The sequence below is a fragment of the Pelodiscus sinensis genome, chromosome 5 (genome assembly GCF_052426305.1).
Source record: "Pelodiscus sinensis isolate ZL-2025 chromosome 5, ASM5242630v1, whole genome shotgun sequence".
Taxonomy (NCBI): domain Eukaryota; kingdom Metazoa; phylum Chordata; order Testudines; family Trionychidae; genus Pelodiscus; species Pelodiscus sinensis.
The window spans coordinates 97318247-97338154 of NC_143056.1; the positions used below are offsets into that span (position 1 = coordinate 97318247).

Consider the following 19908-nt stretch of genomic DNA (forward strand, 5'->3'; position numbering starts at 1 on the left):
ACATTTGGATTTACCTATTGAAAAGAATTAGGAGGTGAGGGGGCTAATGGGAAAGCCCACCCTCCTTACCAAATTAATACTGGACAAACATGTGTCATTGGGAAGGGTCATTTAGCAGGAATCAGGACAGATCATAAGAAGGAATTAAGCGATTATTGTAATATATGAAGGGAAACCTGCTTTAAAAAGTGACTCCTTGTTTCTTGCAGCCTTTTTCAATAATCCAGGCAAAGAAACAATCAAATTTAACTATTTGGCTACAGACACTTTTGTTAAATCTGCAAAAGGAAAATAAGGAATTCTATTGACACTTAACTGGTTAACTGTATAAAAGAATGAAATCTATACATTCAATCCTTAAGGTTAAATTTACTCTTTAAGAAAACAAATCTTTGTTTTAAGAATCCAAGCCCTGAAACTTCACTGTGTCTCTGTTCAAGGATGAGTTGATAACACTTTTGGCTTGCTTTCAAATCCAACATTATATGTGAATACAGGCTGCCTGGCTATTTCAAAGGAATATAAAACACCTGTCGCCTCAAGTAAATTGTCCAAATACAAACAAAATATTTATAAGAGCCCATTTAACAAAATTTAATGTCAATATTATTACTATAGTCTTAATAAGTAACACTGTATATGATTCTTTTCAGGAAAAGAAAAGCTTTTTGCTTGCTGGAACAATAACTAACCAACACCTCGTCTAAGGAGAAGCATTATAGCTTCACACATTAAGCCTGATCTGTGGTACAAGAGGGAAACTGAGGGATGCCACTGTTGGGGAGGGCTAGCAACTCTAGAGGTAATTCGAGGGAGTGGAAGGTCACGAGTACCGATGAAGCGCCCTTGTTCTCGTAAAGTTATAGCTCACTCGCCCATGGAAGTGGTAAGGAACTAGCTGTAACCGGTTCCCCTAACAGATCTTAGGCAGTATTTTAAGTTATAATGGACCACCCCGACGGGGGTAGAAATGTTTTCTTGTCTTTCAGATCATCAGAAAGCGCTGGTGCCAGCTGAAGAAAAACAACAAACAACAACAACAACAAAAAACCATGGTTCTGTGTCATGACACAATAAGAATAGTGATAGAAATGTAGCCGTGTTAGTCTGGGGTAGTTGAAACAAAATGCAGGACAATGTAGCACTTTAAAGACTAACAAGATGGTTTATTAGATGATGAGCTTTCGTGGGCCAGACCCACTTCCTCAGATCAAATAGTGGAAGAAAGTAGTCACAACCACATATACCAAAGGATACAATTAAAAAAATGAACAAATATGAAAAGGACAAATATTTGTTCATATTTGTTCATTTTTTTAATTGTATCCTTTGGTATATATGGTTGTGACTACTTTCTTCCACTATTTGATCTGAGGAAGTGGGTCTGGCCCACGAAAGCTCATCATCTAATAAACCATCTTGTTAGTCTTTAAAGTGCTACATTGTCCTGCATTTTATGACACAATAAGTTTGTGTTCTGTCCAAGTTTGTCTTGTGTGTCTTAATTGTAATACGTATTGCAAATATTGTTGTGTGTAGGATATTGTTTTAATTAAAGGATAATTTGAGTAAAGCAGAAGCATTAATTTAAACCATCAAAATTAATAATTGGGCCCAATCAATTGGCAACTTTAAAATTCAGTGAAAGGATAATAGTTTGGAAATTGTTTAGGCTAGGAGAATGTTAACAATGTCTCCACAGGTGAACAAAAAAGGAACTGGAAAGAAGCAAGGAGTGCAGCACGTGAACAGAAGGACTGGGAGTGGGGTACCAGCCCTCTCCCCCACCGGATTGGTTTTGCTTTAATGGCTACATAAATGAAATATTTAGCTTCTGCAAATTTGCACACCAACCATAAAAGTGGTTTGGCCAGAGATAATAAGAAATCTATAAGTAACAACACGGGCAAGTGGGACATCAGCATATTTAAGTAAAGATGCCCACAACAATGAGGAAGCTAGTAACCTCACCATTGCAATAACAGCTACTTGCCCTGCTACTCATTGGTGCCTGATGCCTTAAAAGGCCTCAAGAATTATGGAATTGCATAGGTTCCTATTAACAATTAAACATCTGTGAACCATGCTTGGTCCTATAAGAGAAACAGTGACTGTAGTCAATGTAACCTCTTTCAAGTCACATACATAGAACAAATACACACTAATAGCAATGGGGAATACACGGCCTTGGGCCTCCCCTCATTCACACATAATTATTTTGTTTATTGTAACAACATGAGATTCTGAGTGGCATGGCGGAAGTAAGTACCTAGAGGAGGGTTTACTGGCCCTGCAGGCAAAGATCGAGGAGTTGGTGGCCAATGCCCAAAGATATGTCGGGGCTGGCTGTCTGAGGTTCACACAGATAGGGAAACACCGTGGACCATGCCAAACACCTACCTCTGCAGCACTCAACCAGGCAGTAGAGGTCAAACCTATAATCATGGGCAGCGCCAGTAAGGTGATGAAATATCTTAAAGATGGATTTAAATAGTGTTTGCCAAATTATGTGGGAAGTTTCGATTATAACATTTATAACAGTGCTGGTGCTGTACTCGTACTTCCAGAGTAAATTAAAACCCCTTAAATTGTTGTATTTAACTTGGTAGGTTAAGGAAAACCCCAAAGTCAAGAGAAAGGAACTATAGGAGTAAACTGAGGCAGTCCATGGTATCTTGCTAAGAACTGACAACTCAAACCTGAAAGTATTAGGCCAGCTTGGGAAGTAAAACAGTTCAACAGTGACTGTGACCCTGGTTCCCCTGGCAACCACATTCCAAAAGGGCCTCACTTTGATAAGCCTGGTACCAAACAACCAAACAACCACGCAGGATTGTTTTTATGGTTTGCTTTATTCCTAGGAAATAACCTTGGTTCCAAAGGAGCTAGCTGGCTTTTAGCTCAGAGAATAGAGACTCGTATGTCCATCAGCAAAAGACTGCTCTAGAAAGACCTTTACCAAGTTTTGCTAACCACCAACACCGCTATGAAGTGCCAAGAACTGACTGTTGGCCAATGCTTCTCACTGCAAAAAGATCCCTCCATCTCGAATTGATCCTACCCCAATTGCTGATAAGCCTCTCTCTTCTGGTCCTGCTTTCCTACCTGCTGGACACCAGAAGAACCAAAATATTACAGGGTGATGTGCTGGTAACCTCTCCCCTGCATGATGCTGAACCACGACTGTTTCAAGAAAAAAAAAGAGGAAAAGGCCGCTCCTCTGACACCGCCAAAGCCCAAAGATTTCTGACTACAAAAGGACATTAAGAACTGACCTTGGTGAAAGAAGCGAAGTATTGTATATTGCCAAGGAGAAACTTGTGGGAGTGGTTTGGGTTTCTCTCTTTGATCTGGACTCTGTGCTTATGGACAGGTACCATCAGCATGTACCTGCCCTCCCTAATTTGGTTACTAATTATGATATGTTGTATGATGTTACTAAAATTATAAAACAGCCCCATCATAGAATTATATTGGGGACATTAATGATTATATTGCTTTTGCTTATTAAAAGTTTCATATTTGATTGTTGTTGTAAAAGATGTAGTAATAGAAATAGATTTAATGTTTGTACTAATTATGTAATGTTTAATGAAAATAAAGGTTTAGAAAGGTAGTTGTGCTGTAAGCACAAAAGGGGGGATTGTGGAGGCAGGAAAAGGGAATAAGGGAATTTGTGTGCAGCCATCTTGGTCTTGTTAACAAGAGAGCAAGAGTCAGGCTAAGTCTGTGGCCTGACAACGCGAGATCTGTAATTAGACGCTGCCTTTGCCTCTTGCCTCCATACGGAGATAAGGATAGAATGCTGACTCTGGCAGGGACCTTGAGATAAGGAGCATCTGGATGGAACTAAATAACTGTTAGCCATTGGTGTTTGTAATGGGAAGGAGACTAATTGTTATTGTTATTATATTTAATAGACAGTATATAAACTGCTTCATAATTGCTTGTATTCGAAGATCTGCCTCGGGGGGGGGGCTTCCCCCCTGTCCGAACCTGTTTTTCCCTTGCTGCAGCTCGTAATAAAACTGCCTCTGGCTACTTGTTGCTTACAAACTCAGAATGAGGACTATGTTTTCTTCCACAATAGGAAGCCTAGTCCGAACTACCTAGTCCGTGCCGCGTGTAGCCGCGCGGCATGGAGTCTGCACTAGCGGACATTTAAAAATGGCGGCGCCCAGCAAGATGCAAATGAAGCCCGGGAAATTCAAATCCCAGGCTTCATTTGCAACTCCAGTTGCCTACATTATCACCCTAGTTCAAACTAGGGTGGTAGTGTAGACATACCCCTACTGTGCTCCTATACTGTAGTATTGGTAACATTACTATCATACAAAGCAGTTTGTTTTATGCGTTAAATTATCTCTCTTTAACTTCAGGCATAGAATCTTGGTTCAGAATCTCATGGTTGTGCCTAGCTGGGACCACTGTCCTCAGAAAAACAAAAAACAGGACTATGTAGCACTTTAAAGACTAACAAGATGGTTTATTAGGTGATGAGCTTTCGTGGGCCAGACCCACTTCCTCAGATCAAACAGTGGAAGAAAATTGGCACAACCATATATACCAAAGAATACAATCACAAAAATGAACACATATGAAAAGGACAAATAAAATTTTGTTCACTTTCAGTCCTTTAGGTACGATGTCCATCTTTTTGCACTTGGATAAAAAGATGATGTCTGTCTGTATCTGTGCAAGTTGTTTTCATATGGTTGATGGATTTCCATTCCAAACGGCTAAATGTAATGCCTTGCATGTAGAATAGTAATAGATATGTAGCCATGTTAGTCTGGTCAGAAAAGTGTGACATAAAGGGAAATGTATGGTCAAAGGGACTGTTTGTTCAAAGAACACTGCATTTTTAATATCTAGACCAAACATTCATGGGGATAAGCCAGTGGGCTATGGCCAGTAGTGTTGCCAGACTAGGGGAAGGAGAGAGCGGAGTCCCTGGCGGCAGGGCCAGCTTTAGGAAGTGCGGGGCCTGATTCGCGGGGGTGGCATCACGCATGTGCTGTGCGCCTGGGGTGGCACCATGCATGCACCGCACGCCCGGGGTGGCACCGTGCATGCGCCGTGCACCCCGGGCCAGGGGCGTGCATGTACCGCACTTCCGGGGACAGGGTCTGCGTGCCTGGGAGCAGGGCCCTCTTAGGCATGTGGCCCCCTTCTTAGGCACGGGGCCCGATTTGGGAGAATTGAGGGAATTGGCCTAAAGCCAGCCCGGCCTGGCGGTAGCAGAGCCACTGGGTGGAGCACAGAAAGCCAAGCACCAGTAGGACTGCTGAGGGGAGCACGGAGCCCCAGGCAGCAGAGACAATGGGGAGAGAGTGGAGCCCCTGGCTACCAGGGGGAGCACAGAGCCCTGGGAGGCAGCGAAGCCACTGGAGGGAGAGCAGAGCCTTGGATGACGGCAGGGCTGTTGGGAAGAGAACGGAGCCCCCGGAAGAGTGGAGCTCCAGGCGGCAGCAGAGCCCCCAGTCACTGTGGGGATAGTGGTGCCTCAGCGGAGTTAAATCAAAGGAGGCTGTGAAGAAGGAAACCAACAAGAAATGAAAAAAAAGGAAAAGAAAAGCCTCCTTGAAGAAACCATCCGTAACTAGGTTGACAAGTTTAACTTTCCTGGGCTGAACCTGGGATCAGAGGTGATCCCAAATCTGTGATGCTGGAAAGAAAGGAGGGCTTGAGTGTGAGGCAAGAGGCTGCCCAAATACCTCAGTAAAAACTGACAGATTGGCTGGCTTGAAGGATGGGCATATGCACGTGTGCATATGCACACGCAGGATTCTGGGTGAAGCCAAGTAGAAATAAATGTTTGTACACCCATGAAGAGAGCTTGGGTAATAAAATGGAGGAACTAGAACTACTGGTGAAGAAAGTTAAATCAGATTATAGGGATAAAAGAAACATGGATGAATAGCAGTTATGGGAGTATAGGTAATGAAGGTTATTTCTCTTACGGAAAGAAGGTAAAGGTTGTGCAGTAGAATTAAATGGTAATGATGAGATAAACTTTAAAGAAATTAGAAGTGAAGGCATGGATAAAAACAGAATCTATTTGGCTCAAAATAACTCTGGGTAAGAAAGCTACCAGAGGTTTCCCTGGGACAGTGTGTGGGATGTTCTACAGACCCCCAGGATCCAATTTGAACATTGATAGAGACATTTTTAATGAAATAAATACTGCTGAGAATTGTGTGATTATGGGAGACTTTAAATTCCCAGATATTGACTGGAGGACAAGTGCCGTTAATAATAGGGCCCAGATTTTCTTGGATGTGACAGCTGATAGATTTCTTTATTAAATTGTCAACAATCCAACAAGAGTTGACGCCACCTTAAATATGCTATTGGTGAGTAGTGACAAGCTGATCACTGCCAATTTGGTATAAATTAAATGGAAGGATAAACAATAGATCTGTAACTAGGGTCTTTGAATTCAAAAGGGCAGACTTTCAAAAATAAATTTAATCTAGTTAGGGAAGAGGACTGGACTAAAGAACTTAAAGGATCTGAATGTAGAGGTGGTTTGGAATTGCTTTATTAAAATTACAGAAAAGTATCTGAAGTCTATATCCCAAACAAAGGGAAAAAATTGTAGGGAAGGGTTGCAAACCAGACTGGATGTGCAAGTATCTCAAGATAATTAAAAGAAAGCAAAAATCTTACAAAGAAGAGAAGATGGGATGGATCATGAAGGAAAGCTACTTCTTAAAGGTCAAAAAGTTTAGGGGAAAAGTGAGAACTGGCAAAAGCCAAGCAGAGTTGGATTTTACAAAAGGAATTAAAGCCAATAGGAACAAATGCTATAGCCATATGGATAAAAATCAAACAAGGAAAGAAAAAGCTGGGAAACTGCCTGCATTGGCACGTAACTGCTAGTAGCAAATATCCCCAAAGGCTAGTAATGGGACATTAGATGGTGAAGTTTAAGTTACCACAGATAATTCTTTCCTAGGTGTCTGGATGCTAGGTCTTGTCAAAATGTGCAGGGTCAAACAGTCCACCGTATTTGGGATCGTGAAGGAATTTTCTCCCAAATGAGATTGGTAGAGATCTTGTGGGATTTATTTATTTATTTTTGCCTTCCTCAGTAGCATGGGGCACAGAACAACTGCAGGTTTAAACTAGAGTAAATGATTAATTTTTTGCAACCTGAAGTTATAAATCCTGATTTGAGGACTTCAGTAAATCTACCAGAGGTTATGGGTCTATTAAAGGACAGGATGGGTTGTGTGGCCTGCAGTATGCAGGAGTTCCAACTAGATAATCATAATGGTCATGCTAGGTAGTCATGATGCATGCAGAGAGTCTGTTTTTCCCAGGCAAAGATATAAGTTAGCTGAGCTGAGGCAAACCTACAAAAGCCAACAATGAGAAATGAAGGTGTAAGAAAGACTTAGGGTTAGAGGCCTTTTATTTATTTTTTACTGTATGATTTTTATTTTTGAAGGAAGGAATACAATTCAATAAATAACGCTTTGTTTTGAAGGCACTCTTTTTCAACCTCTTTAATCCATTTGCTAAGCAAAGGTACCAGCTGCGGCTGGACACATGGCATTAATATAGTTGAAACCAGAGTGACTGGATCATGTCATACTACGTATTGCTGACAAAAACTGGTTGAGCAATAAAGAGTGACAAGTCACTTTACAGAGCAATATGGATCATTTGATAATCTGAGCTCATTTGAAAAGTATGCTCTTTAAGACCTATGAACAAAGAAAAAAGGTCATCATAAAGGATGGAGGATGAAACTTGGGAACGTAGGAGTCTTGGTGGATAACCAGTTGCACATGAGCTGTTAGTGGGATGATCTGGTTCAGAGCTAATGTGACCCCTAGATACAGAAGCAGAGGAATGTCAAAGAGTAGACAGGTGACAGTATCTAAGTGTAGGGCACTAGTGAGACAATATTGCATCTAGTTGTGGTATCCACACTTCAGAAAGGGTTTAAAAAATCTCAAAGAATGATTCAAGGTTTAGAAAAATCTGCCATAGTGAGAGCCTAAAGGAGCTCTATTTAATTTTCCCAAGAGAAGATTAATAGCTGATTTGATCATAGTATACTGACATGTGGAAAGGATTTTTTATATTAAAAGGCTCTTTAATCTATCTATACAATAGAATAATATGCAATGTTTTTGGAAGCTGAAGTTTGGCAAATTCAGTCTAGAAATAAGGCACATTTTAAAGTATGGGCAATTAACTAGTTAAACAATTTACCTAATAATATGATGGATTCTCTGTCACTTGATATCTTCAGATCAATGAATGCCCTTTTCAAAGATACGCTGTAGCTCAGTCAGAAGCTATGGGTTTGAAGTAAGAAATAATGGATGCCCTATTCCAGCATCTCTGTAACCCTCGTTCGTGTCAGAATAGCGCTTTTTTTCTAAATTTGGCACTGTGTAGACAGCACCAAATTTCAAAATAAGCTATTTCAAAATTACCTCAAAATAAGCTATGCAATTTGTAGTGCAAATTGCGTGACTTATTTCAAGTTAAGGGTGGAGGGCAGAGAGGAGACATAATAGCCATTTTCAAATCCATGAAAGGTTGTTACAAGGAGGAGGGAGAAAAATATTCTTCTTTATCTTTAATAATAGGACAAGAAGCAGTGGGCTTCAACTGCACCAAGGGGCTACGTCTAGACTGGCCCCTAATTCCGGAAAAGTCATGCAAAGCAGGTAAGTCAGAATAGGGAAATCCGCGGGGGATTTAAATATCCCCCGCGGGATTTAAATAAACATGTCTGCCGCTTTTTTTCCGGCTTGGGGAATAGCCGGAAAAAAGCATCTAGACTGGCGCGATCCTCCGGAATAAAGCCCTTGAAAGTAGGAATAAGAGATCCTCCAGAAAAGGGCTTTATTCCGGAGGATCGCGCCAGTCTAGATGCTTTTTTCCGGCTTTTCCCCAAGCCGGAAAAAAAGTGGCGGACATGTTTATTTAAATCCCACGGGGGATATTTAAATCCCCCACGGATTTCCCTATTCTGACTTATCTGCTTTGCATGACTTTTCCGGAATTAGGGGCCAGTCTACACGTAGCCAGGGAGTTTTAATTTGGGCATTAGGAAAATGTCAGGGAGGTTAAGCATTGGAATAATTAGCCTAGGGAGGCTGTGGAATCTCCATTACTGGAGATGTAAGAGCAGGTTGTCACTAAATAATACAGGATGAACCTCCCTGGTCAGGTACCTTTGGGACTTGACCGGTCCCAAAGGAGGGAATTTGCTGGACCAGGGGGGGTCCCCTGCCACTGCCCCTCAGTCCTACATCCCTCTCTGCCATGGGCTTATTCTGTCCCAATCAGGCTGCCTGTTGACATTCCTCAGCCCCACTCCAACCACAGCTGAGCTGCCCTGCACTGGCCTCACTGCCTGCTGAACTATTGCAGCCCTAACCCTACTTCAGAGTGGCATGTGGCTTCAGCCCCACTACCACAGCCCTGGCACTGATGCCGGCTGCTGCAGCCCTGGCTAGGCTGTCCCTGCAGGATTGCAGCAGCCCCAATCCCATGTCACCCAAGCAACCTGCAGTTCCAGGTCCACTGCTGGGTGGCATGAAGCCACTTGTGGGCTGCAGTGGCCTGGGCCAGGCTGCCTCTACCAGGCTGCACCAGTCCTGCTGCTGACTGGACTGCCATGGCTCAGCCCTACTACCATCAGCCCTCTCGGTTCCCAGATACTAGCTTTCTCGCTCTGGGAATGTTCGGGAATGTTCATGGTCCTTCTGGACAACAGATGTTGCCAGACCAGAGAGTCCTGGGTTAGGAAGATGCATCCTGTATTTAGTCCCCTGCACTCATGGCAGGACTGGATCAGATGACTTCTTAATATCCCTTCCAGTCCTATGATTCTATGCTTGGGTGTTATTGTCAGTCTGTGTCTGAGAGCTCTTCCTTCATGTAAGTACCATAATTGTATTTCAGAATTCAGAACTCAGAATGCTGAGTTCAGTCAGTATTATAGGTGGAAGTCTATAAATAACCATGTGGAAAGCATAAATCTGTGCTGTAGTCTGGGGTACACTGCTAAACCTCGGAGTCCATATACGGAGAAGATACTTAAGTTCTATGACATTGTCAATACTCAACCAAAACTACAAAAGTCCAACTTTTCTGAACAAAAGTCAAAACCTTTTAATTCTTAATATTTAGATTGCTTAAAACTTCAAGAAAAACTGTGGATCTAAACTTACTCTCGCCATCATAATATTGGGTTGATTCCTACAATTATTCTCCATCTCTTTTTTGTTGATGTAAATTAGGATCTCCCCCGTGTCTTTTCCATTTTCATATACCTGCAAATAAGTAATTAAATTCAAGTTAATTGTGCTATAAAAATCAACAAGGCATTGGTAGTCACTGATTCTGTCCTTCACATCCTGGGTTACAGTAGAGAGAACTTTGGGATTGGGACATCAATTGCTGACACTAGAGACTGAAAACTGTGATATGATTACTTAAAAATTTAGTTCATATTTATGTAATGTACTGATATTCGGTCCAGGGAATTTGGGAAAAAATAATGGTGCTTCTTGCCTATATGTTGAAAAACTGGTTAACAACTTTGAGTAAAGTTTACAAAAAAGTGTGTAAATGATAGGAGCCTTAGTCCTACTGAAAATGAATTGGATTGAGGCTTTTAAGTCACATAGGTAATTTTGCAAATGTTATCCTTTCTCTTTCAAATAGTAAGCGCCACAGCAAATATATTTTATAGGAAGAATTTCCTAGGCTGGTGCTTTAGTATAAAAACTGATGTAAAATGTAGACATCAAGTTCAGAGTTTTCTCCACACCAAATTGTGTAACACAGGTACTTTATGAACATTGAAATCCAAAACATTTCAACTTGTCTTCCAAGAGAGGATGCTCCTATAAATGGGGTCAGTTATGGGTGGCTTTTGGCAATGCTGGAGAGATAAGTACAGAATATAGACAGCTATTTTAATTTTCAGAGAGAAGATTCACCTGACAGTCTACTGCTATCTTCTCATGTTTAAAAATTTAGAATTTTAGGTATATTAACATTGGGGAAAGAACTGAGTGTGGAAAAGATTTTATATGTGATTCAGGAACAGCTAAAATGAATGTCTAACAATCTGACAGTACATAATTTGGCTGTATTAGAACTACAGCTAAATGAATACCACAAAAAACATTCTACTAATATTCAAATTCTTTGTGTTCACATCCCCTTTGTGCTTATTTTCTATGAATAACTGAACAAATAAGTTTAGTGACAGATATATTAGAGAGAGCACATTTTAAATAAATATTAGAAAATGTTAAAATTGTATTCCAGAGTTCAGGTAACAGAAACATGGTTTACAATTGCTTACACTTGTTCAGTCAGGATATAGTATATGTATTACCTGGCCTGTCCAGTCAAAACTAATGGTTTTATGCACTATCTACAGACCATCAATTATCTGCAGAAATTATTTTGAAAATAAATTTTAAGAACAAAAAAAATGAGAGAATGATAAGTAAGTTGCAGACAATTCTTTCACTGTGTTGCTGTGTGTTCTACTATAAGGTACATGCAGCTAAATATAGACTACAGTCTTACAGTATACAGTGGCATGCACACCTGTCCCTGAACAAATGTAATTGTTTTTTATGTTCAAAAAGATAAAAAAACAAGACAATTCCTACAGGATGGCTCCACTCAAGTAGAATGCCATACCACTTCTGGTTGCTGGAGATACACAAAAGGAAACTCCATTCTTGAAGCAAGAAAAGGAGCAGAAGGAGGAAACTGTTTGCATAATTTAAGGTATTTCCTTTTGTCAAAAGACCCTTTCTGTATTCCTGGAATGTCTATGACACCACAAGAGTCTTTTAATTTTGCCTGTAACTCTGATACATCCAGAAAATAGGGTAGAAAACAGTGGAAACAATTGTATTGGAATAATATTTCAACTCTATTTCACAGGGATATTATTTTGTAATCTAATACAGAGGATTGAGAGTTATTTGGTGAGGATTATTGTTTCAGAAAATGTCTTGATAGTGGTCTATCTAGGACTGAATAGAATGGGGAAAAAACCGAATGAAACTCAAAAACAGGAATGGGCAAGATACGGGCTGAGAGCTGGATCTGCCCCGCCTAGCCTTTGGATTTAGCCAATGGGAGCTGTGAGGATTGTGCTGGGGGTGGGAGGATCACACAAAGTCCCCCCAACAGTGCACGGCACAGAAAGGCACAAGAACAGCCAGCCACTTTGAGTGACCTGGGGATGGGGCAGGCAGGGAAACTGGCAGAAGGTCCTGCTGGATTGTTGGCCAGGAGCTGCCTAAGTAAGCGCCTCCCAGTCAGAGCCTGCATCTGGCACCCCGCCCCCTCGTGCATCGCAATGCCCTACCGTATGGCACCACCCCCTCCTGTCCCAGGTTACCACTCAAACCATCTGCACCCCTCCCCCACCCCGGGTCAAAACTCCCTCCCAGACCCTGTACTCCTTCCCCAACCCTCCCCCAGGTCAGAATCCTCTCCTGCATCCATATAGGCTTCCTGAACCCTGCACATCCAATCCACTGTCCCCTTCCTTCACCCAAGTCCCTTTTAGACTCCACACCCTTTCCTGCACCTGAATCCCCTAATCCAAGCTCCCTTCTGCGCCCACCCTCTATCCCAGACCCCACACTTCCACCATAGAGATATGTGGCCCTTGACCACTTAACCAAAATATTGTAGCGGCCCTCCATCAAAAAATTTTCCCATCTCCACTCTAGAGAGAAAAATAATTGTTTTTTTGTTGATTTCATGTTGCTTACTTTCCTCTATGACATTAATAGCTTTTTATAGCTGCAGTGCTGTCTCTTTCTCTCCCTCTTCATATTGGTAACAAAAGGGTAAATATAGTATTTCAGCTTTCTATATTCTGTGAGAAGAGTGGGAGCGATTTTATTCCACCTCACTTCACAAATTATAGTTACTACCCCAGTGCAGTTCCCCTCTTATATTTATGTTATATTTCACTAACATCACATATCTTCAAATGTAGTATACTGTATTGTAGATTGGAATAAAGTTTATACACACACAAAGTAGTAAAATAAGATGTAGTTAATAATGAAAGCAACTATAAAAGTGAAATAATAAAAAATAAAGTTAATAACCATGCCTACTTCATGATATACTCTCGTCCATTACCACTGGCTTTTCTTAGGTTGAGGAATAAGAGGAATACGCTATTGATGTTACTTTGTCTTACATTGTTAGAGTATCTGGAGGTGTGAGGCACAGTAGAATAAAGCAGCCCTACAGAACAGTATGATGTTAGTGCCAGCAGACAACCTGAGATAAATCAGTGATGCTGTTGGACAACATACAAGTTCCTTACTAGTTGTTGCCACCACCACTAAACAAACTGTTAAAAGTTCAGTTAAATTTCACAGTAGGTGTTACACTAAGTCACTGAGCAATACCTATTTCTATATTAGAGCTGAAGCAATTTCCTAGTAAAGTGCAGAGAAGTGCAGAGAGATATAATAACCCAAAGATGGGGAAAGAGATGAACCAGTGGTTTACTGTCCCTTTGTAAAACAAATACCAGACATCCTTTAAAAAAAATGGCTGAAGAAGGCTATTCAGGAAATTTAAAATAATCCACTTTTGAACCAGCTATAACCATATGTCACTACTACATCAATTCACAGGATGAATATCCACTTACAGTTTTGATATTGAGCTAACAGAAAGACCCTGTTAGCAACACAGAAAACAACATTTCTGCGTTCTCACAGCTCTCCATATCTCTTGTCTTTTCCCTTTTATCTGACAGCATTGGGAATGAATGTCAATTAGATAAAATTTAGTCATCCTCCAGTTAATTACATAAAATGTGACTATTTCATGTCTTAAATTTACTCAGGTAACGTTTGTTTTAGCTAATTTCATCTCTGTTTGGTATCCATATGTGCAAAAGAAAGCTGACATTTTAATAGACAGTTATGCCTCTCTAGGACTTCAATTCAGAAAAGTGTAAGAGCCCACGCTTAAATAGATCCCTTTTCAAGAGAGATTTTAAGCGTATGTTTAACCTTAAGCATGTGCTTTCGTTCCATTGATTCTAATTGAACTTCAGCACATGTTTAAAGTGAAGCATAAGCTTAAGTGCTCTTGCAAATAGGAATATTTAGCTGAACTGGGCCCTTTATATAAATCACAAAGCAACCCCGAAAGCAATAAATAGTCACCTACTCTGAGATTCAAATTAAGTTTGAAGTTTTAGAAGCTGTTATTAAAAAAAAACAAGCACAAATGAAGCCATTTCATATACATGTGACAAACCAACATGAAAGCTTCAAGTACTAGGAAAACTGCCATATACCACCTATGTCACTTTATGATCATCATTCAGGTTTTAATGCCTTAGGTGTGCTTAAAAATCTAACTTGGGGTAGAACAAAAGCTTCGGAGGGGTAGCTGAGTTAGTCTGTAACTAGAAAAACTTAAAAAACAACTAATAGTCTTGTAGCACCTTAGGATATGTCTACACTACCACCCTAGTTCGAACTAGGGGGGGTAATGTAGTCATACGGAGTTGCAAATGAAGCCCGGGATTTGAATTTCCCGGGCTTCATTTGCATAAAGCCGGCCGGCGCCATTTTTAAATGCTGGCTAGTTCGGACCCCGTGCCGCGTGTAGCCAATTTTTAAATGCTAGCTAGTTCGGATTAGGCTACACGCGACACGGGGTCCGAACTAGCCTGCACTTAAAAATGGCTCCAGCCGGCTTTATGCAAATGAAGCCCGGGAAATTCAAATCCCGGGCTTCATTTGCAACTCCGTATGACTACATTACCCCCCCTAGTTCGAACTAGGGGGGTAGTGTAGACATACCCTTAGAGACTAACAAAACATGTAGATGGTATAATGAGTTTTCTTGGGCAGTGGGTTGTGCCCACGAAAGCTCATGATGCCATCTACATGTTTTGTTAGTCTCTAAGGGTATGTCTACACTACAAAGTTAATTTGAACTAACAGCCATTAGTTCGAATTAACTTTCATAGGCTCTACACATACAAACTGCTAGTTCAAACTTAATTCGAACTAGTGGAGCGCTTACTTCGAACTAGGTAAACCTCATTCTACGAGGACTAATGCCTAGTTCGAATTAAGTAGTTCGAATTAAGGGCTGTGTAGCCACTTAATTCAAACTAGTGGGAGGCTTGCCCTTCCCAGCTTGCCCAGGAAAACTCTTTTGCCCCCCTCCTGGCCCCGGAGCCCTTAAAGGACCACAGTCTGGCTACACTGCTTGTGCCAGTTGCAAGCCTGCCAGCACCCAGCCAGCAGACCCTGCACCTGGCACGGGATAAGCCAGCCACCTGCTGCCACCCAGTCCTCCCCCTCTTCCCGGAACCAGGCTGGCAGCTCCCTGGAGCCTGCCCGGGGCTGCAAGAGGTGGGCGCCCGCCTGGTCAAGTGCGAAGATCGTGGACCTCATCGAGGTTTGGGGGGAAGCCTCCAATGTCCACGATGTCCGCACTAGCCACAGGAAAGTGGTCGTCTACAGCCGCATGGCTAACAGCCTGGCCACCAGAGGCCACATGCGGACCCGGGAGCAGGTCCGCTGCAAAATTAAGGACCTGCAGCAGTCCTACTCCAGGGCCTGTCAGCCAGGGACCAACCCAGAGACCTGCCCCCACTTTGAGGCCCTGGACTGCATCCTGGGGGCTCACGCTGTCCATGCCCCCCAGGTAGTGATCGACCCCAGGGCAGAGGGACCCGTCCCTGATACGGAGGAGGAGGAGGAGGATGCCGAAAGTCAGGAGCCTGCAGGGAGCCTCCCAGGACCCAAGACCCCCGAGGCACCCCACAGAGCACATCGGCTGTGTTGTCCGAGGCCGAGGAGGGCTCCGCATGTGAGTGCCATCATGCTCCCCTTATGTGTACAGGAGGTTGGGGGGAGAGGGAGCCCAGGGACCGTGCGCCTGGGCCTTGCCCACCATGGAGCAGCAGCTGGGTGTGATGCAGGGGCCCTAGCCTTGCAGAGGGGTGCTGGGTTTCACCCACCTTGTCCCCAGGGAGAATTGACCACTGCTCTTGTTTCATCACAGCCGCAGCACCTTGGACTGCAGGGTGCACCACCTCACCTGCAACAGCCACCCGCACCCGGGCCAGCAGGCGCACCAGGAACCAGGTGGAATACCAGCGGCGGCACCTGCGGCTCCTGGAGCACCAGATCCTCATCCAGGAACACTGGGACCGGGAGGACCTGCGGCTGCGGCTGTGGCAGCAGAGCTTGGAGGTGCTGGAGGAGCAGAGCCGTGCCCTCAGAGGTCACCTCCAGACCCTGGTGGACAGGTTCCTGCCTCCTCCTGCTCCAACCCCTGCGGATGCCCCAGCTCTTGCTGCTCCTCCCATCCCTGCTCCCCCTCCCGCTTCCTCTGCACCTCCTGTCCCTCCTGCCCCGCCCTCCACACCCACTCCCCCCGACATCCCCACACCTGCAGTGCTGCGAGACGGGAGAGCCAGCAGGACCCCCAAGCCTGAGCTTTCCCTTCCCTTCCTCCCCTTCCACCCTTTTCCAGCTCCCTCCTCCCAGGTTTCCCCCTCCCCTCTCCCACCCTCACTCCTTTCTCCCCCCAACCCAGTTATGTAAAATAAAAAGAGATTTTGGTTGTCAAAACAGGTGTCTTTATTTGACATTAGGAAGGGGAGTTAGAAAGGGGGAAGGGGAAGGGGGGAAGGGTGGAAAAAGGTCCCAGTGGGGCATGCAGGGAGAGTTCAGTCCTCCTCCTCCACCTGGAAGCTCTCCCGCAGGGCTTCCCGGATGCGGACGGCCCCCTGCTGGGCTTCCCAGACAGCGGCACTGTGGGGCTGAGCATAGTGGCCATCCAGGCTGGCAGGAAAGCCTCCCCCTTTCGCTCGCACAAATGGTGCAGCACACAACATGCTGCCACCACGGGAGGGATATTGCGCTTGGCCAGGTCGAGGCAGGTGAGGAGGCACCTAAATCGTGCTTTCAATCGTCTGAAGGCCCCCTCCACCACGATGCGGGCCCTGGTGAGCCTGGCATTGAAGGCCTGGCGGGAGGGGTTGAGGTGCCCCGTGTACGGCTTCATAAGCCAGGGCTGTAGGGGGTAGGCCGCATCCCCCACCAGGCACATGGGCATGTCCACGTCCCCGACCCTGATGTGGCGGTCGGGGAAGAAGGTCCCGGCCTGCAGCCTCGGGCACTCAGAGGAGTTCCGGAACATCAGTGCGTCGTGTGCTTTGCTGGACCAGCCCACATTAATGTCCATGAACTGGCCCCGGTGGTCACACACGGCCTGTAGGAGCACAGAGAAGTGTCCCTTTCGGTTGACGTACTGGGAGGCCTGGTGTTCCGAGGCACAGATGGAGATGTGCGTCCCGTCGATGGGCCCCCCGCAGTTGGGGAAACCCTGTCACATATCCACCTCCCCTGCTCAACATTATTGGGTTGGACTACTTCGGAGGGCAGGCAACAGCATTGCCATACTTGGCTACAGTCCCATGTTGCACTTGGAAGGGGAATGGTTGCAGGGACAGGAACCACCGTGTTATTCTCGCATTCCTGTCTTTGTACTGGTGCATCCATTACAGGAGCGCCTCGTCAGTGAGGAGGATGAATTTTCATCCAAGCAGGTAATAACGCAGGCTCTCTATGGCCCACTTCACTGTGAGGCACTCCTTCTCAACGATGGCATAGTTCTTCTCTCTTGGGAGGAGCTTCCAGCTTAGGTATGGGATGGGATGCTCTTCCTCCCTGACCATTTGGGACAGTACATCATCCAATCCGACTTCAGAGGCGTTGGTCTGGAATAAGAACTCCCTTTCAAATTCAGGGCTATAGGTCACTGCACAGGCCAGATTTTAAGTCATTGAATGCCTCCTCTGCTGCAGAGGTCCATTCCACCATGTACTGGTCCCGGGCTCTTGTTAGGTCTGTCAGGGGACATGCCCTGGAAGCAAAGTGAAGGATAAACCCAACTAGTCCCAAGAATGCCCAGACCTGCTTCTTTCGGGCTGTCCAGGTTCAGTTCTGTATCGTGGCCACCTTATTCAGCTGAGGCCTCACTAAGCCCCTTCCCACTATACTCCAGGTATTTGGCCTCTGCTAGTCCCATCACACACTTTTCTGGGTTTGCGGTTAGGCCAGCTCTCCTTAAGGTGTTCAATACAGCCTCCACCTTCTCCAGATGTATTTCCCAGTCTGGGCTGTGTATGATGACATAATCGAGATAAGCAGCTGCATATGCACAGTATGGGCACAGTAGCTTATCCATAAGCTGCTGGAAGGTCGCAGGGGCCCCGTGTAGCCCGAATAGGAGGATGGTGTACTGATATAGGCCCTTGGGTGGCTTCCCTGGCGAAGGGGATCTGCCAGTAACCCTTGGTCAGGTCGAGGGTGGACAAAAATGGAGCCTTTCCCAGCTGATCAATCAGCTCATCTATTCGCAGCATGGGGTATGCATCAAACTTTGACAACTTATTCAATTTCCTGAAATCGTTACAAAACTGGAGGCTGCCATCAGGCTTAGGCACTAGGACGATGGAGTTGGACCATTGGCTGTGAGACTCCTCAATGATGCCCAGTTCCAGCATTTTTCTTACTTCTTTTCGTACCTCCTTTTGCTTTGCCTCTGGGATTTGGTAGGGCCTTACATTAACTTTTACTTCTGGGTCCATGATTACGTGGTGTTCGACCTAAGTAGTCCAACTGGGTTCTGTTGAGAACATGTCTGAGTGTTGCTCCAGCATCAGAAGAACTTCCACCCGCTGGTCTGGGGTTAACTCTGGGGAGATCCCCACCTGCTTTGTTGGCTTTCCTCTGGTATCATTGTCCCCAGGGTGACCAGCTGTACCTCCCAGTCCTGCCAGGGTTTCAGCAAGTTAATATGGAAGATTTGTTCACATTTCCAGTGACCAGGTTGCCACACCTTATAATCTACCTCCCCAAAGACTTTGACCACTTCATAGAGTCCCTGCCACCTGGCAAGGAGCTTTCCCTCCTCTGTTGGGACCAGAACCGACACCCAATTGCCCACCTGGAATTTCCGGACCATCACCCGATGGTTGTAGTAGGTCTCCTGGGCCTGATGGGCCTTTTCTAGGTGCTCTTTTATAATGAGGGTAACCTTCATCTGGAGGACATGCTCTACAATACTGCATCCATGGTTTGGCTGCTCCTCTGAGGTGTCTTTGGCGAGGTCTAGGATGCCTCGGGGGTTATGCCTGTACAATAGTTTGAATGGGGAAAAGCCTGTAGACACCCGAGGAACTTCCTGGATTGCAAACATGAGGTATGGGTACCCCAATCCTTTTTTTCCTGACACTACTTTTCAGATCATGTTCTTGAGAGTGCAGTTGAACTGCTCAATAAGGCCATCCATCTGTGGGTGGTATACTGACGTCCTCGGGGCTTGTATGTGGAGCAGTGCACACAGGTTGTTCATCAACTTAGAAACAAAGGGAGTACCCTGATCTGTTAGGATTTCCTTGGGTATCCCCACTCTTGAAAAGATCTGAACTAACTCCCTCGCCATTGTCTTTGAATGGGTATTCCACAGGGGCACTGGCTCTGGGTATTGGGCGTCATAATCCAGGACCATTAATATGCTCTGGTCCCCCCAGGCTGACTTCTCCAATGGGCCAACTAGGTCCATAGTGATGTGCTCAAAGGGGATCTCAATAATAGGCAGGAGCACCAATGGGGCTCTTAAGGGTGACTAGGGTCCATGCAGTTGGCATTCGGGGCAGGAGGCACAATACCACCGGACTTCCACATACAGTAGAACCATCGTAAAACCCACACAAATCCAAGGAATATGACACTCATCCAGTTCAGAATTAAATCTGTATTCTGGTCAGGAACAACTACAAAGCAGCATCGCCCTATAATGATATGACATACAAACTTGACATTC

General features: G+C 44.5%; 1 protein-coding gene across 4 annotated transcripts in view; it reads right to left on the reverse strand.

Moving 5' to 3' along the window:
• Window positions 1-19908, reverse strand: part of DCDC1 (doublecortin domain containing 1) — a 605588-nt gene that overhangs the window by 281537 nt on the left and 304143 nt on the right. For all 4 annotated transcript variants that reach the window (XM_025187660.3, XM_075927786.2, XM_075927784.2 and 1 more), the window contains one exon: window positions 10206-10307. In XM_025187660.3, the coding sequence (XP_025043445.1) occupies window positions 10206-10307 (102 nt within the window). The remainder of the gene's footprint in view (window positions 1-10205; window positions 10308-19908) is intronic.